This window comes from Amblyomma americanum, chromosome 1 (assembly GCF_052857255.1).
Source record: "Amblyomma americanum isolate KBUSLIRL-KWMA chromosome 1, ASM5285725v1, whole genome shotgun sequence".
NCBI lineage: Eukaryota > Metazoa > Arthropoda > Arachnida > Ixodida > Ixodidae > Amblyomma > Amblyomma americanum.
This window is the reverse complement of record NC_135497.1, coordinates 20,908,181-20,926,587: the sequence shown is the minus strand read 5'-3', so window position 1 is coordinate 20,926,587 and position 18,407 is coordinate 20,908,181. Positions and strand designations below refer to the sequence as shown.

Here is an 18,407-nt window from a genome sequence, read left to right as displayed (position 1 = left end):
AGTGACGTTATCATACGCCCCTTTAACATGCAAACTATATTGAACTCTCTGGAAGCTGCAGAACTTGGTCGTCGCACGTTTTGCTGGATACGCAGTCATATATCCAACAGATCACTTTTTATGCAGACTGAGGAAGGACCAACAACTTCACATTACACTTCCCGTGGGGTCCCACAGAGTGGTGTACTCAGCCCAACGCTTACACATCTTTCGCTTATCGGCCTTGTCGATGTACTTCCACAGTCGGCAAAAGTCTCAGGCTATGCAGACGATATTTGTATCTGGGCATCAGGAGTTACGCGACCACAAGTTCGAGCAAGGCTTCAAAAGGCGGCAAGCATTCTTGCGGCCTACCTCTCCCTGCAAGGCCTGGAAATTTCTGCTGAAAAGTGTTCCGTTGTTACCTTTACACGCAATAGCATGTAACATTACCGCGTACGCATAAATGGGTCAACAATACCTTACGAAATAAGCCATCGCTTTCTTGGAGTATTCATCGATCGTAATCTAACATGGAGTCCACATGTGTCGTACATGAAAAGGAGACTGACATCGATCGTTCACGTTCTCTCTTTTCTCGGAGGGAAGTCGTGGGGAGCATCAGTGCAGTCAATGGTCCAGCTGTAGACCACATTATTCATGGGATTCCTTCGGTACAGTATCCCTGCGCTAGGAAACGGGAGGAAAACGAACATACGGTGTCTGAAAAGTGTTCAGGCTCAAGCTCTGCGGACGTGCCTAGTACTACCAAAATGCGCGTCTACAGCCGCAGCAGTACTAATCTCTCAGGAGAATCCAGTGACTTCCTATGTCACAATCGAAGCCTTGAGAGCGCATATTCGTGACCTGTCTCGGATTCCTGCACAGCATCTTGCTAGTCTTCCTGCTAACCGGACGAGTACATTGTTTGCGAAAATTATTGATGTCCATCGCCGCTTCCTACCAACCGAATTTGCACCATCGTCTGGACCGTCTTCTCAATTATTGAGTTTGCACCAACGTCGTGTGCTTCCTTTTATAACGGGCATCAAAAAGAAGACTGATTTATCGTCGACAGCACTAAAATAGACAACTCTAGAATATTTGCATGGGAAACACGGACAGCGACTGCACGTATACACCGATGGCTCAGTGACCCCTTTCAGTTCCTCGGGCTCCGTAGTCATCCCCGTAAGGGCCATAGTTTGAAAATATCACATCGGACTTCATCGACTGGTGTAGAACTTACTGCTATTCGTTTTCGCCATTGAGCATATAAGTGAAGAAACACCCCAGCAGTGGTCGGTTTTCACTGATTCAAAGGCAGCCCTCCAAGCGTTACAATCTGCTCTTCGTCATTGGTCCCATGAACAGCTTGTCGCGGAAATCCGAGAGCTCCACTACACAGCCATCAACAAACGGCATGATATTGTTTACCAATAGCTGCCAGGACACAACGGCATCGCAGGCAGCCACCGCGCGGTCGAGGCCGCGAGAACACCTTACCTTGAGGGCGATTGTGTGTCCATACCCATCTCGAGAGTCGACGCAGGAGGTAGGCTCAGACCACTGTTGTGGGACATCACGCTTGCCGCGTGCAATTCCGCCCAATTCTCGCATTCCCGTTTAAAAACCTTGGGCCCAGATATGAAGCTTCGGCTCTCATCCGGCCTACCACGACGTGAAGCAACTTAGTTGTGTTGCCTGTGGCTGCGTGTAGCTTTCACCAAGCATTACTCCTTAATATGTATGGCTGACAGCACTGCATTTGCCATCTGCGGGTGTGATGAGACTTTAGACCACATTTTTTGTGAGTGCACAGGAGCATCTAGACCTGTGACCACTGGCGGAAACGAGATCCTCGGCCACTGGCCGCGGTGATCGTCGGCGGTGAAGGCCCCTAAGGCACTGCTCCGCTTTTTGAGGACTTCTGGCCTGCTCGATAGGCTGTGAGTTTACTGAGCGCTGTGACTGCATAGTGACTTTATTTTCTGGAACTTTCTTTCCTCATTCATCTTTTTCTCCCCTCACCCCTTTCCCCCCGTGCAGGGTAGCAAACCGGCTATTCTTCTGGTTACCCTCCCTGTCTTTCCTCCTCCTCCTCCTCCTAGACCCAACTTTTTCGAAGTACTGTAAATTTTGTGAGTTGTGGGCAGACGCATACCATATGGTATGGACCTGTCAAAAAAATCCGCAAATATGGGAGGAAATCAGCCAACAAGAGAGGGCTGGGAGGCGACCTTGTCCGGCTGCTTGGACCTGGAGTCCCAGAGGGCTCTGGTTCAAAGAGCGCAGGCAGCGGCTAGCGCCAATGGTGTCCCGGAATGAGGACTACCACCCAGGCAATGCATGGAGCGGTGGAAACCTCCACTCTCCTCTAAAACCCGCTCAGTGCATCCAATAAACCTTTACCACCACCACCACCACCTGGGGACCTTTAACGTGCTCTAACATCACACAGCACACGGGCGCATTTTGCGTTTCGCCTCCATGGAAACGCGGCCGTCGCAGTCGGGTTGGAAGGCGAGTACTCGGGCTGAGTAGACGAGAGCCTTAACCACTGAGCCACCGCGGCGGGTCCGTTTTCAGATTGGAGGTTCGGCATTGGAGACAGTATCAGATGTGACCGGCCAACTAACTCTTCTTCACGATTTCTTGTTTGCGGTCTTTGAGCATGCAAATACTGGAGATATTTTCCTCAGGGGCACAATATTGTGGCGCAAGGAGTCCTACACAAGGCTAATTATTAACAATGAGCTAACCAAACATATACCGCATAAATTATCTATTCGCCTAGGGTGTTTACTATCCCCTCCATTGTTTGCGCTATATTCTGAACCCCTTTGCTTTAGTATTATTAAGAGCGCAACAATCCGTGTCTTCTCCCTGGCACAATGTGAAGTTAATATTTTAGCCTATGCTGACTTATGCTGACGATGTCGCCCTCTAGTGCTCTGTCAGAAAGAGTTCACTTTAGGTATTACATTTGACTGAACAGTTTTGGGAGGTGTGAGGAGCGGCTCTTAAGATAAATCCATGAAATTTTGGTTGGGTCATCGAGGTACGAGGTGAAGTCATTTTGGTGGCATTTGCTGGGACTGCGGCGCTCTTTTGTACCTATGGGTTCCTTGCACCAAATTTCAAACAGTGGAGCGTATTGTGATCAACAGATTTTGTCCATGGGGCTACGTCCCCAGGCTTGAATGGGGGGGGGGACTGTCCGTGTTTGCCTGTGCAGCAGGTTCTTCATTGTGCGAGGGAGAAAGTGGAGGATGGAGGCTGACGGAAGAGGCTTTATTAATCGTTAATCAGCTTGTTTTGCGTTTTTTCTTTCTCCAATCGGAAAACCATCCTTTTTTATTTTTAGTAGCTGAGCTTATTGGGCGTATTAGTGCTCATTTGCCTTTCCTATTCACACCGAATGGAAACACTCGTGAGCAGGCCTATATGGGAATTCCTTGTAAGGAATTTGCGGACACCTCCAATTTCCTGACTCTTAGACTACCTGTAGAGCCTCACCAGAAGGCAGATGACTAAGGAACTTAGAGTAACTGTAACCTGTACTGTTTTATCGGCACTTTTTTTCTGGAGTTCTTTTACACCAGTGCTTTAAAACGTGTTAAGCGAATGTGCATTCCTTCTGCTGCAAAAACGTTCTTCCAACTGCAGACAGCAACGTGCTTGTCAAGGCTTGGCTGCATGCTATGGAGAGGTTTGTGCCATGAACGGTGAACTGCCGCCTATGCAATGCGTCAGAGACTACTGACCATTGTTTTAAATCTGTTCAATGATGCTATGCTTTTTTGGTACATTTTACAGCGACCTCTTATGAACGCTATTGAAATAATACTACAGTATCTGTTTTTTGCCTGTGGAGAAAAACTTTGTTGCCCATGCTGATCTCTTTATGTTGCTGGGACTATTTATATAGTCTCTGGAAGAGCCGTATGATGGAGCGCCACGCCGAATCACTGTGGTCACCGAAATCTTTGTTCCGTAAGCAGTGCGCTTTGTTGCATGGAGTATATGTTGCGCTAGAAGAGCCGCCTGGCTGTCTCCCCTATCTGGATACGTGTGTGCCTCCCAGAATTTTGATGCTTGGGAAGACGGGGACGTGCAGGGGTATGGTGGGCTCGTATTACATAGCCTTATTATAGCGTATTACATAGTCGTATTACGAGCATACTCCGATTTTCTTTTTCGGTGGAATTTCCGTGCAATAAAAAAAATAACTGCGCCGATAGCGCAGATGGGAGGGGAAGAAGAAAGGAGGACGCAGGACGACGATGGGTCCTCGCGCCGCTCTAGATGGCCGGGCACTATTGTGCTTCGTCGACCCCTTGGGCCCAGCCCACTGTCAGAAGCTGTATATCAGCTGCGCAGAGCAGCTTCCCGTCGCTCCTGATGTGCAGACCCTTGCCACGGGGGCTTGAGTTTGTTTGGGCGGTTCAGAAAGATGTGATTAAAGCCGGCTCGGGTGCTAGGAAACAAGTGACAGTGAGGAGAGGTTCACTGCGGGTTATAATTCAAATAAGGAAAGGGGGTTGTGACTGTGGCCGTTTGAAGGCTGCGCCAGAAAGCTTGGTCGCTTTTTGGAAAAGATTTATGCGGTGGAGGGTAGATTTGGCAGGAATTTCAAAGAGGATCAGGTCGTGATAGTTGAGAAGCCGATACCTGGCACTCCAAGACAAATGGAGGTCGCTCGCAGTCCGGTTGACGAGTGCTCGGGATTGGGTGTAAGCTGCCTTGTTGAAGGATGTTCGCTGTGGGCAGGGTGGAGGGGTAGGGGGAATGATGCAAAGAAGTTTGCAGCCAGGGAGTGGGTTTTGCAATTGGCATAGCTACTAACTGCTGTTTTGGAATGTGAAATATAAAGTCATCGGAGGAGTGTGCGATAGCTAAGGCAATTACTGCCTCTTCCACTTCCAGGCAATCTTGCCGCCTGTACATGCAAATGCACACACTCATGATTTTTTCGAGCCCCTACTTCCTCCCGGGTCTGCGTACCCGAGTTGGGAAGGTAGGGGTGCCTGCTATATCGGTAGACATTGAACTTCCTCTCTCTATCTTGTAATTTTTTCTTTAAAATGCGAACGCATTGCTTGCTTCATCAGTGGCCTGTACAGGGCCAATCGGCAGAGCGTATCACCAGAGCGTGTCCTCAAGAACTGTCAATCATCCATTATAGGGGTAATTAATAGATGAGAAGAATATTTAGGTAACTAGCATGAAATAAAAATTAAGCCATTAAAATGGCTGATCAGTTGAGGAATTGGGGTGAAGCAATTATTCTCTTGAAATTTATTGTGAACGTATCTCGGCTGCCACTGATCCGGATAAATTTTACTGATGTCTGCTATTTTATCGCTTCTTAAATTTTTGCGTTAATTGTTTCATATAAATGCATTGGGTATATCTGCCTTTTATTTTAATTAATGATGATGCAAATTGTTTCACTTTAACGTTGTGGTTTCAATGAATTTGTATAGGTTGTAGTCCAGGAAATAATTTTTCCCAGTGTGCTGCTCTCTTCATTTTTTGTTTTTTTTCGTTTTTATTACTGCCATGTACTTAATTCCAATGTCCCATAATAACTTTTGTTTTTCTCGTCTGTTTGTTTTTAAATTTGGTTTCGATCTATTTCCTTTACCTGTCTATGTAATATAGCCTCAGCCGTGAGGGCCTTTAGAGGTATTTTTTAAATAAATAAAAAAATTAAATAAGATAAGTTAGTTCTCAAATTTGTCACTAATTTTATGAGATCGATGATTTACGTAATCATTGAATTAGTTTTAATCACGTTCAGTTAAATATACTGACAGAATTAACTAGTTAATTACTCCACAATCTGATAAGAAAGTTAATCCAGCCGTTTAAATATTTTATAACTGAATAAAATTGTTAATTGAATTAGATTACATTCATTTGTTTATTTCATCATGAAGAGTTCGTATCTGTGCTTCAAGTCCACGGCTTAGCCATAAAGAAACAGAAACACAGCACCATAATGGGCAACAGTGAGAGAAGTGCTTTCGCATCACTGCACATAAGCAGACAAGTTCGCCCCCGGAAATTTTTCCTTTATTACATAATTTTGGTATAGCAGGACATTTTTTCAAAAACAATAGGCAACATATTACAACAAAGAAAAACCAAAACAGCACTCAGAACACAACGTATGCCAGGTGTTACGAAAACAAATCGATTGAAAACCTGACGGCAAAGACCTCAACGACGCCTAGAACTCGCAGAGAAACAAGATGACAAACCGTGGCACCACAAGCGCGCACTTTCCAACCTGCAATGGTGTTCAAAGCCAGGATAGAAATTACCCTCGGCCCCTTTGTCTCTATCCACGCTCTGAACAGGCGGCAGGAACAAGTTCCTGCTCTCAAGCGACTAGCAAACAGCGTCAGAAATGCGGTGACGCGGGTGGACGAGGACGTGGGACTCGCTGGCAGCAGTCGGCGCCGACCTCTGGTGACTCTAAGTCGGCCGCTCCAGCGCTGCGTAGCACTCGATGGTGACCGCGCGAGGGTCGTCCGCGGAGCGCCTCGCATTCCGCACTACGTACGGCCTGCCATTCAGGCGAATCGCGTCCAACTCTACCCGTGGCATTCCCTGTTGTTGAGGGCGGTAACTGCGCAGCAGTGGCTGTTCATGCTCTGACAGCAGGTCCTCGTGCAGTAGTGACTGTCGATCCTGTTCTGACGACAGTCCCTGTGGTGAAGCCGGTCTCTCGCGTCGTGACGGAGGTTCCTGCCGACTCAGCGGTGATTCTCTTTGAGGCAACAGCGGTACGAAGCTGGCGTCCGTCGGTGTCCATTGCAATTCTGGCCCATGCCGCGCCGAGTGAATTGTGGTTTGCGGTCTTGGCGGAGATTGAGTGCCGTAGGGACGACCCGAATAAAAGTTGTCCTCGGAAAGTACATTCCCGACCCTGTCGTGTGGGTCCCAGCTGAGGCTGTAGTTGTCACCTGGCCCTGCGGTGTGGAAGGAGGTTGCGACAACTAGCTAAGTACAGAGGCTCAAGATGCTTTATAGGATGGGATGGGATGTGATCGGATGGATGTTCAAGATGCATTATTTTATAAAAATCATATGTCGACACATCCTATTAGCATTAATGAACTTAGTAGTTAAGGAATTGTTTTCAATTACTGGCTATCAATTAAACGTCCTCAATGGTTACGATTATTGATTGCAATTATATTACCCATTTTCTTGCTTTTTACTCTTGTTAATTAATCACATTTACTGCATTTACATCTCCTTTTACACCAATCACATATTCGTTTTAAAATTTGGCGCCAGGTCTGCTTTCCCATCTGCCTACTATATCACCGTCCAGCCTAACAAAATTTGGTTCTAACGCTTAATAACTGTATATCACTCAAACTTTTTCGCTTAATTATCACTCATGAAAAACATTTCATGTCGTTTGAAACTTTAATTCAACTCATTTGCCTATTTTCGCACCCTTTTGCCGTCCACGGTACTTTTCCCATCCACTCACTATATCGACGTCCACGCTATTTCGTCGGTTTATCGACATTTTTGGCTCTAATTAACTATTCATCCTATCGACACAATTTTTTTTTCTCATCATCCTCACATCATGCTCTTTCGATTACAACCATTCGTTCGATCCTACCTATTCTAAGACCGTCACACCGTATGCGGATGCGTTTTGATGACATGACCTCACTGATACAGCCAATTTATGCATTTATAACGTACAAAACACCATACTGCATATTCCCTCTCAATAGCTTGCACCATGAGATAAGCTTTATTTTCGAGCAACATACTGTACATTCCTTCTCAAAAGCTTGCGCCACGAGATAAGCTTTATTTTCGGACAGTAACAATGTGAACATAAACGGCTCCTTTGAATACTTTTTCTTTCCTGACAACTGCGTTAGACTGGACAGCCTCAATAACGATGTGACACTAAGGTGACTGGCATGCTCGGAAGCACGCAGACACTGAGTTTTTCATCGTTCTCACTTCGAGACCACTGGCGTTCATCTCACGTACGCACTCTTTAATGTTCTTTTTATTTTATATCGATGGGAAATATATTGCTACAATCTTGGCACGTCACATTATAGGGTACGACGATATGACAGCTCGCCACATGCTTTCCACGGCCTTCAAGCCGAATAATTAAAATTCGCGGCGTAGTATTGCCAGAGATACATCCACACGGAAATGGGGCATTGTAAGGGTGCTTACTTCGGCGTCCGTATGGTGGCTGCATCTCTTGCTGAGCGTAGTCCTGCAACGATGGTACGTGCAGTGCGTAGAAACGTTCCGCGTTGCCATGCGGCCATCCCACAAACTGCCGCGGCGGTTGCAGCTGCGGCTGTGGCTGCGGCCCTGCCTGCGGCTGGTGCTGTTCTCTTGAACGACCGACCACCAACGGAAGCGCCGTCTGTTGAGACGTGGCCCTGCCGAGCCGCGGTGGGGCGCTGCTGGGCCTTGGCGCAGGTTCCTGCACGCAGTGAACAGACGATGACACTCGCTGGGGAAGTCACAAAAGGCGGCCTATATGGGTACACGCATGGTTGATCCCCTTTGAAACAGAGTGCACGGTGGCAGTTGCCACCATGCTTGGCTTTTTTCATTCACTTTTTCTTTATATTACCTAAACGGTGTTATAAATCGGTCTACATATTTTTCATTTTCTTCAATTACATTTTTAATAGTACCCTTCCGACGTTGTCAGCTGTCTGATTTTGCGCCAATGATCTTCTGATTGTCTTTTGCTAACTTTATTATAATGCACAACTTTAGCGCCACCAGCGGCGGCCAGAGACAACTGCCGACTACGCGCTTCAACGCCACCGCTGAACGGCCCCCTGGCGCTCAGCATAATGGGAAAATGATGAACGGGTTAGGGCAATGCCGTGGGGAGCAGATGAAGAATAATAAGCTCCTGGTTGTTGATGATTATTGCTGTGGTCTCCTTGTTATGTTAGAGTAACATAGCGCAATATCAGTGGCGTATTATGTCATCGAAACTGGGCTAGTGGAAAAGTTCTTTGCACCCGGCGTTTAGAAACAGGTTTTCAAAAACATTCAGGAGAAATAGCGCATAAAATCTGTTTTTTGAAAAGCAAGTAGGTGATGCGATGAAGCGGTCACAAAGTGACAGTATGATAAATGCTGTGAACTTCATAATTAATTAAAATTCCATGGGTGCACATAAGTCTGCCTAGGCGCTGTAATGCGAAATCATTTCTCTTACACCTGCCGATTATGTTGCTGGGTGTGCGTTTCTTTATGCGTTGGTCGTTTCTAAGTAGTGTTTTCGCTCTAACTTGGCTCAGTGGTTAAAGCGCTCGTATGCTGAGCCGGAGTACCCGGGTTCGAACTCGACCGCGGGAGCCGTGTTTCGATGGAGGCGAAACGCAAAAAGGCGCCCGCGGGCTGTGCGATGTCAGTGCACATTAAATGTCCCCAGTTGGTCGAAATTGTTCCAAAGACCTCCCCTACGGCGCATCTTTCTTCCTTTCCTCTTTCACTCTCTCCTTTACCACTTCTCTTATGACGCGGTTCGGGTGTTCACCGGGATATGTGAAACAATTACTGCGTTATTTCCATGCCTCAAAACCAATTTTCAATTTACCAAATCCAGACATCGATTCCATTACTAGAGCGTCTAGTAAGCACGCCAAAGTACTAATTAGTTTTTTAAATTACCGAATGCAATAATAAATTCACAAAATCAATTAATTTAACTATGAATGTGTCAAGTATTTACCAAACTGAACCAGTTAATTCATTCAGGTAATTAATGATTGTTTTAGACAATAATTCGGTTGACTTTATTGACTGGAACTGTTCGATTAATTTAGTAATCGACTAATTGATCGATTCGATTAAATCACTGATTAATTTGAACAGATGGGTTATTTCAACTTATTCGTAGAATAAATTAATTTGTAAATATGGCGAACGAATAATTTATGTTAATTACATATTTATTTCATCAACTATTCTAAAACTTACTCCAATAATGCATAAGAGAGAAGGTCGCATGGACACCCTCTGATGACACGCTTTGTCGACAGGCTCTTATTGCAGGTCCTGTACGTGTCACTCATGAAACAAGAATTGCTTTTGCTTTAAAATCTATATTGTCACCACTGTTAGCGTGCATATGTTCACAGACAATATAGGGGCGCTTTTACTGATTGACTATTTCATTTCGTAGAATTCTCGTACCACGCGCGTGTTGCGAGACTTCGACGGCTTGGATTAATTAAGCTACAACATTGTCACACTCGAGGGAAAACTCCTCCCTGGCTCCCAATTTCGCAGCCGACAAGTAAAACACGAACATTATTCAATTTCGCAAGGCGCTCCGGGTAAGTCAGTAACTGTAATACCAATCAGCTCGAAAAGATGTGAACAGACGCCGTGCAAAGTGCCTTGTCGATGGAAATTCAGGAGGTAACTTTGAAGGCAAGTTTAATGAAGGACAGGTCCATACTTGGATGAAACCCGTGAGTTTTCCCGGCTGTTCAGACGAGAACCACCATTACGGGTGAATATTATACCAAATTCAGCCCTATGACCAAGGCTGTCTTAAGCACTCCGAGAATAAAAGCACGTTTTCCGAGCTTAAACAACCATCTAGCAGCGCTTTATTTGCAAAGCCAGCAATTTCTGAACACATACCGATTTATACTGGGCAGGCTGAATGAGGAAACGTGAACACGTTTTTCAAGAAGAGTCGGGCATCACGTTCGACCATGTGGTACGAAATGATATGCAAATGAATGAACTGAAGCCACGAGGCTGCCGCGTGCGTCTGCTTCTGCAAACGAGTCGCGTGGTTCCGGCTTGCGTACAGTGGAAGAGTGAAGCGGTTTTCAGGGTGCCGATAGTACCTACCTGCACCGGAAACGGACCTGGATATTTGACCGTTGGAGTATCTTTGACGCCGATGCACCTGCCCACCGGTGCCGGCTCTGCACGAGCTGGAGCCGAGTTCGAGACGGCGGTGTCCCTGTATTGTGGCGTCGGTGACACTGGATTACAACTCGAGGGAGACGACTTCGGCGTTGCCTGCGTCGACCGTGGCAGCAGTACCGGCAGAGGCGAGTTTGAGGTACTCGACTCTTCCTGGCTCTGCGATGAGACCATTGGCAGCTGTGACGCCCCCGTCGTGGCCACCGACGACATTATGATGTCCCTTGGTGGCTCCAAGTTCGGCGGTGTCCTCGCTGAGGACGGCATCAGCCCCAGGTCGCCAGCTGAAGTTAATGCCTCTGTTGTCTCAAGTGGTTGGCCCTGCTCTTCTTTCTCGGGCATGATCCACACGCGAGGTCTGTATTTAGAAAACCAGCAGGAGAAAAAAAAGGTTGTCAGGAGTTCGGACCCAAAGAAGCCCGGGGAAGAGATGACCGGTCCTGTTGTACTTTAGCCACCGCGTCTCAACAAAGATTCGAGCGCCTTTAATCTAAGGTGCCTTTCTCGCGTCTGACAGACTCTCCTCCTGAAGCTATATAGCGCGCAGATATGCACTTGCGAAGACCGAGGGGAGCACTTGAAACGAGCGACGTTAAAAGGCCAGGGAAGTGTCGCTGCAGCGCAAAGTGGTGTCTGAGGCTTTCTTGGACGGAACCCGTAAACGCGCTGCGGTCTACTACCATTCAGGGAATGCGCTCATTTGCGGATGTCATTCCGGATAGAAACGAAAGCGCGGACGTTTACATTAGAGACACGTTGTGTTTCGCTGGGTGTTTCTGTGGCTACAATGACATCCGTTTATCCGCTTGACGTACGTTCCCCAAGATTGCGTGTAAGTCTATAGCTTCGTAGCCGCCTCCTGCAGGCGTCATCGCGCTCCCCCTTGAAGCTTCTCTCCGGCGACAATGTCCGACAGTAGACAACCCAGGTGCCTCACTGACACCTGCTAACCATAGCAACGAAGTCTCTAGCCTCAGAGGTAGCCACCCTTGAGGGACGCTACGTACCACGGAGGAATTTGGCGAATTTGGTTTCGGGCTTGTCTGAGCGGAGCGGTCGTTCCTGTAGCTCAAGTAACCCGCTTCGAACGTACGTGTAAATGTGCTCTTTTTTGTGTGCTTGTATCACAGTCAAGCACAGTCTCCTGGCCGCGGTTACCGTGAGCGAACTAGAGCTTGCCACCGTTATACTGTTTTTGACAAAAGTAACCAGACAAACCGGGTTTGCGTCTCAGGCATATCGCCGAACCCTTACGGTACCCTTAAGAAATAAAATGTCTAGAAAGGTGAGGAAAAGGGTTCTTCTTACCTTACTAAGATTTAAAGCTAAAGGGGTGCCATAAGTGCTCCGCAACGTGGCTAGCAAACAAACCCCGTTGCCTCGTTACCTTCGTCAAAAGATAACACAATTACACACGTCACTGACCTAACATCATGGCACGCTCAAAGGCTGGCTTTGCCTCCTGAAGGGAGCCACACTCATCGTGGTGCAGTGAAAGCCCCATAAACAGCGATGTACTTTTAAGAATCTTGCAAAGGCAGACAAGGATTATCCAAAGATTAATTGAATCTTTTCCTATCCTCTCAAGGATTTCAGGCTTGTTTTGTGCTAGAATTGAGTAGAGTAGGAATAAAAGCTGCCCGCTTAGCCTGGCTAGGCAGTCTTTCATAAATAGTTGCACAGATGGAGAGAAGACAGCCCATAAAGAGTACGCTACGACCACGGGAGTTTGTGTTGCGATGAAGTGTGCATGAAAATCCTGAAACATATTTTTAGAGAGCAGCTTTTAGGCGTCCGTTTCTGGCTTGCGCCTCGTCGTCGTTGTCGTCGGTGTAACCTGCAGCTACAATAAAGCGATGAGCTCAGCAAAGAATGCGGAAAAGGTAGCAGTGGAAGAAAGAAAGGTAGAAGCGTAAGATGGAAAGTGAAGATGAAGGATATGGCGGAGGCTGAAAGAGTTCGCGCTAATTTTGCGTAATGGCTTCCCAATCGACTTTACAGATGGCCGTCATACTTACCACATGTGCTGAAACAGCCTGCTCAACAGGAACTGGTTACCAGAAGTTTATTTGACATACACAAGAAAACGAGGAGTAACAACGGGGAACACACAGAACAACAGACAAGACTCATATCACAAATAAAACCATGAGAAAACCCACTAGCGCAGCAGCAAAAGAAACTGTGGCGAATGCGGTAGCAAGCAGATATCCCAGCAACCGCTCCATTACTGGCGGCATAAACTGGAGGGTCCATTGAAAACGGCGCACTGCCTTGCCCAAGTGAGGCGGAGTCCTTGCGCAATTAAGACTGCGGGCCCCTTAATTTTCGCACACTAGCGTGGCTGATTCAATTTAAATCAACGTTAGATCTACCACTAAACTGCTAGTTGCAACTTGGGTCAACCTTGAATCTCCCGTCGAACCTTGAACCAGCAAATACAGGGGCGTCTATGGGGAACGTTAATGGCGGACACGCTGTTTCCCGTGGAAACGGGCACGCGCTACTTTGGATGTGCCGGCCACTCGCCTAGTGGCCCGCTCCAGACAAAAACTCGTCCTGTGTGCCTTCAGCGTTCTTACTTGAAGCCATGAGAGAAGCCATGTCCAACATTCTTGGACAAAATATTTTTAATATTGGAAAGCTATAAGGCCCTGCTATAGACATATTCAAGGTAATCGGCCAATTCTTCAGATATGTAGCAAAATCTTTTTACAGTGTTTTCATTCCTCACATTAGGCAGTTACAATTGATGTAAAGAAACCATGGGGAACTCTTTTGATGTTAGGAATAACGTTAATACCAAAAAATATCAAGCCTGATGACAGGAGATCTCCAGGTATATTGATCGTTGCAGTGATATCGTATAATGTATGAAAAAATTGCGCTCGTAAACTCGTTCCTGTTCAAAAATGCATTTGTGCAGAATTTATCGCGAAGTTTAGAATCGAGGGGAAAGCCTCAGGGGGCTTGCCAACGTTTCGGCTAGAGGATCGCTCTTCGTCTGGGCGGGTATGAGGTTTGCAGCGCGTCCTCGCTGGGAGCAGCATACACGGGAGAGGACGCCGAAGGCAAAGGCTGCACCGTGCCGCTATTTACCACTAAGGAGGTTTCGTTCAGTGCAGTAGATAAGAGGCCTTGTGCGAGAAACGGCATGCTAGTCATAGTAACTGTCATGAAAGTATTTTGCCCGAATATGTCGCAAAATCAAGCTGCGCTAAAATTTCACATAAGGTAGTACTGAAATCGTCGGTTCAGTACTTGTTACTTTTACTATAAATTTTCCTTCGTTTACTCGAGGAGAAATTGCTCTCTCAATATCTCGATTTAACGACCTCCTGCGCCAGCAGCTGTTAGCTTGGCAACGCGGAATTCCTAACTTCATCCGTCCACCGGACCATATACTGTGCACTGGTATGTTTCCTTTAATTAGAAGCCACTGCACTCCCCCAAGCAACCCTTGATTATCTGTCCTCAGCAGTGCATGCCCTGCGCATGTTCATTTCCGTTTCCTGATTTCAGTTAAAAAGAAATAAACTTGCGAGGAAGTTCCGTCACACAGCGCGCGGCAGAGACACGTATGCGTACCTTTCACTGTAGTTGAGAGACCAGAAGCTGTTTCGGGCTTTGCTGGAGGGCACCTTGATAAACCAGCACTGGCAGAGGGCATGGCGCACCGAGCTCTGCGATAGTTCACCGCATAGTGAAGGACATTTAGAAAAAAAATCTTGACCGCGCTCAACAGATTAACAAAAAGACAAAAAAATGGGAGGGGAAACTTCAGCTTTGCCTTAAGGGTATGACGCGATAACAATGTGGATTAATTCCCATCTCTACAGAAAGTCATTCCATACATTCATAGGTGTCCCACGTGCCTCCTAGATTTCTCTCTGGGCAGCAAGGGCATGACGCGATGGCAAATTGGATTAATTCCCATATATGCAGAAAGTCATTCTATACACTCATAGGTGTCCCATATCGCTGGGAAATGGACATTGGTTCTTGGTGAAAAGAAATGGCACAGTATCCGTCTCACATGTCGGCTAACATCTGAACCGCACTGTAAAGGAAGGGATAATGTAGAGAGTGACAGAAGCAAGGAAGGAAGAAAGAGATGCCGTTGTGGTTGAGGTCGGAATAGTTTCGACCACCTGATGTTCTTTAACGTGCGCTGACATCGCAGAGCACAAGGGCGCCTTTTGCGTTTCGCCTCCATCGAAACGCTGCCGCCGCGGTCGGGTTCGAACCCGGGTACTTCGATTTGTGTTAGTGAGCTGAATTCACTCAAGGCTGTTATGATCGGGTCTGCGGGAGTCGCCTCAGTGCAGCCGCAAGACAGTAACAACGCCACTCTGAACGAGCGACGGCGTTGCGTGGAGTACACGACAGCGTTTCATCAAACGGTCATCGTAACGAGCTGGCTCTGTACGGACCACGTGCCAACGGCGAGGCGTCGAACGAGAGCCAAAAGATCTCCCAATCCCCCTCACCCGCGAGCTCATCGTTTCCCCACCGGCACTGTTTGGACGCTGTGATTGGGCGCTGTGATTTGCGCGGTGCGCCGCTGAGCCGGGATACCCGGTTTCGAACCCGGCTGCGGCGGTCGCGTTTCGTTGGAGGCGGAGCGCAAAAGGCGCCCGTGTACAGTGCGATGTAGGTGCGCGTTAAAGGTATTCAGATGGTCGAAATTATTTTGGGGCCCTCCACCAAGGCACCTCTATCTATACCTTTCTTCATTCGCTAGAATCTTTGTGCCTTCCCTAATGACGATTTGAGTTGTCCACCGAGGAGTGAGACAGTTACTGTGCCTTCAATTTCCTCAAAAACCAAAAATACTCAACTCATTTCCGTCTCCTCTGCGGAGTCCAAGCTTTAAACTTGCAACGGCGATAAATATTTGATGGCCATTCTAATAATAGAGCACGAAACTGACAAGACTGTTACCACTGTATAATGCGAGATTCGGGGAGACTTGTTGAGATATGGTGTTTTCGTAATGTACTGAAGACAATTGAGAAGGCCATGCATATCTGTAGCGTTATAGACAACCCTTTTCATTTTTGAAGCATACTCGCTCTCGTAGCATTCTCTCTCAGTCCTTGATAGTCACAAAGGAAGCGTCGCGATCTGAGAAGTGGCAAGAGATGTGTTCGAGTTGTCGGACCAATGTATAGTTATGCGAGACGAACTTTATGATGCGTGTCGGGAGGTCATCACAGCAGTTAGAGGAGTTACGAGGGAGAGGAACTACGATGTCACACGTCACGTCATTGGGTTAGGACCACTCAGTGGAGTCAGTTGCCATGCGCGTCCTAGTGACGTTAATAGTGACGTTAGGAAAATTCCTTCTTCCTTCCCTATGGTGACCACCCTCTACGTCGACTACCACTACTACTGAAGAAACTAGTACTACTTCTAGGACGGCGCTTAACCTAAGGAACGAGCCTCTAACTGCTCTCGTTTTAAACTACGAAAGGGGACTTTTAACTAAAATGTAGTGAATGCTTACATCCCGCATCCAGGACAAGAGCAGAAAATGTTTGGTGCATGCAGTAATGCATCCTAGGGTTTGGTGCACGTGGTAGTGGTTTTTTTAATGAAAAAATAGTAAAAAGGAAGGAAAAGATTTTTGCTAGCCTAGGGTTCGCAGGCCCGGTTTCCCCGGCAGCAGTTTTTCGTCAGCACGGCAGATCTCCAGTTGAACAACAAAGTGGTGTAAACTCTACTAGATAATGATAAATTGCTTGGGTTTCTTTGTAAGCGCACATTTGGTAGATGGCCATCTTTAGCTCATAACTACGTGCACAACCACATAGTTAAAAGATTATGTATGTCACCTCAATGAGTTCAAAAGGATAGAAAGATAACCAGAGGAATTACAAGAAGGTATTTCTTATAGAATAGAGAGGCTGCGGCAATTGCAGCTCCCGTTAGCAGAATACTTTCCTGTAAATATCTTTTGCACAATATTTTTTCTGTTGCTTTTTCCCCTTCAAGTCACCTTCACTACGCAGACCAGTATGTCCGTGGTTTTAAATGCATTCTAAAAAAATAGTCTTGTCAACAAGACGCCTTTCTCATTCTCTCTTTCCCTTTCTCTCTTTCCCAGTTACGCTCACCTTCCAAGTGGCCTGGGCGCCCATATCCACGAAGCGGTAGAACGGGAACTTGTTCCTGCTCATTCGTGAGACAGGTAAGAGAGAACACCGAAATGACGAGCAACGATTCAGAGTAACTTCAGTTATCGAGCTCCATGATGCGTTGCTCATATTACTCGTTTCGAGAAGCGCAGGTCGTTTAGGACGTTTTAAGCTGGGCACATCTTGAAGAGAGCTGCTCAGACGCGAGACAAAATGCGATGTAGCCTGAAATGCACGTTATGTGGGGTACTCGCGGACTGCTGTTTCCTACAGTCTCCGTGACGCGGCGCAGTCCGTCAGGACCCCACGTGACCATACTGAGCCGGGGGAGACCAAAAACTTAGCAAGAGAAAGTGCGGGAGTGGGGCACAGGAAAGGTCTGTTTTCGTCATTTCTGCCTAGTTTATAAGCATTCAAAAGCTTAGGAGAGGGTGGTGCAACCTAAGGTCTTCGCGATCAGGCAAGATACCTTCTAGATCATGCGTCAGAAGAGGGGCTGACCTCAGTGCCTCGTAGATGTGTGACGCCCGCAACATTTGCCGCGGACTCTTGTGGATAGCGTTAGCGATGTGCTCCACCAAGAAGCCTGATGGACGCCGAAGGCAGGTGCCCGCGGGTAGCAGTTCCCCCAGGGGACCAGGTGGCGCCCTGTCCACCGTGCATGTGTCCTCTGTATTTGGTTGGTTCTGCCGTCTGAAGGTCGACTGCAAGCCAGCTCCTGCGAGGGACGGCCATCAGCAACAAATGATGGCGGCGCCAGCCAGCAGTACCATTCCTTTAAGCTACGCCATTTGTTTCCTGCACAGTAATTCTGAATTGCGCCCGTTTTCTCCTTTACCCCTTCTTTGAGCGGCGACATTTCCCCCAAGTACCGCTTTTTTAGCGCCGGCAATGACAGAACCGCGCACAAACTCAAATCGACATCCAGCAATAGGCGCTGTGTCGTCTCCCTGTCAAGTATTGACCAAGCCCAATGTGGCAAAAGAAGTAATTCAGAGTTCAATTTTATGCAAAAGGCTGTGCAATATGAAATAGTTCTTAAAATTCGCCTCCAATCACATGCTAATCTAGAGGCATCGTGTTGGACGTCATTTTTCAGTGGTCTTTCCAGTCCAGATATAAAGACAAAAGCCAGCGCTGTGGCGCAGCACTATAGCACATGCCTTTCCGTTCTGTGCGTGTTTGTCCCCTCGCTCCCCTCCCTCCCGTATTGTTAACCGTGTTGGTTTTGGCAATGCAAACCTTTCTTTAATCTCTGCTGCTTCGTGGTAAATGTTACGATGCTAAACTTCTTCACGGAGATCG

At 47.1% G+C, this 18,407-nt stretch overlaps 1 protein-coding gene across 1 annotated transcript; it reads right to left on the bottom strand.

Moving 5' to 3' along the window:
- Positions 1-6,465: 6,465 nt before the first annotated feature.
- On the bottom strand, positions 6,466-17,144 carry LOC144120196 (uncharacterized). Its single transcript, XM_077652631.1, has 5 exons — positions 17,082-17,144; positions 14,551-14,645; positions 10,885-11,320; positions 8,218-8,476; positions 6,466-6,962 (listed from the first exon to the last, which is right to left on the bottom strand). Exons 1-5 carry the CDS (start codon positions 17,142-17,144, stop codon positions 6,466-6,468), a joined length of 1,350 nt encoding a protein of 449 aa, XP_077508757.1.
- Between the last annotated feature and the right edge of the window lie 1,263 nt (positions 17,145-18,407).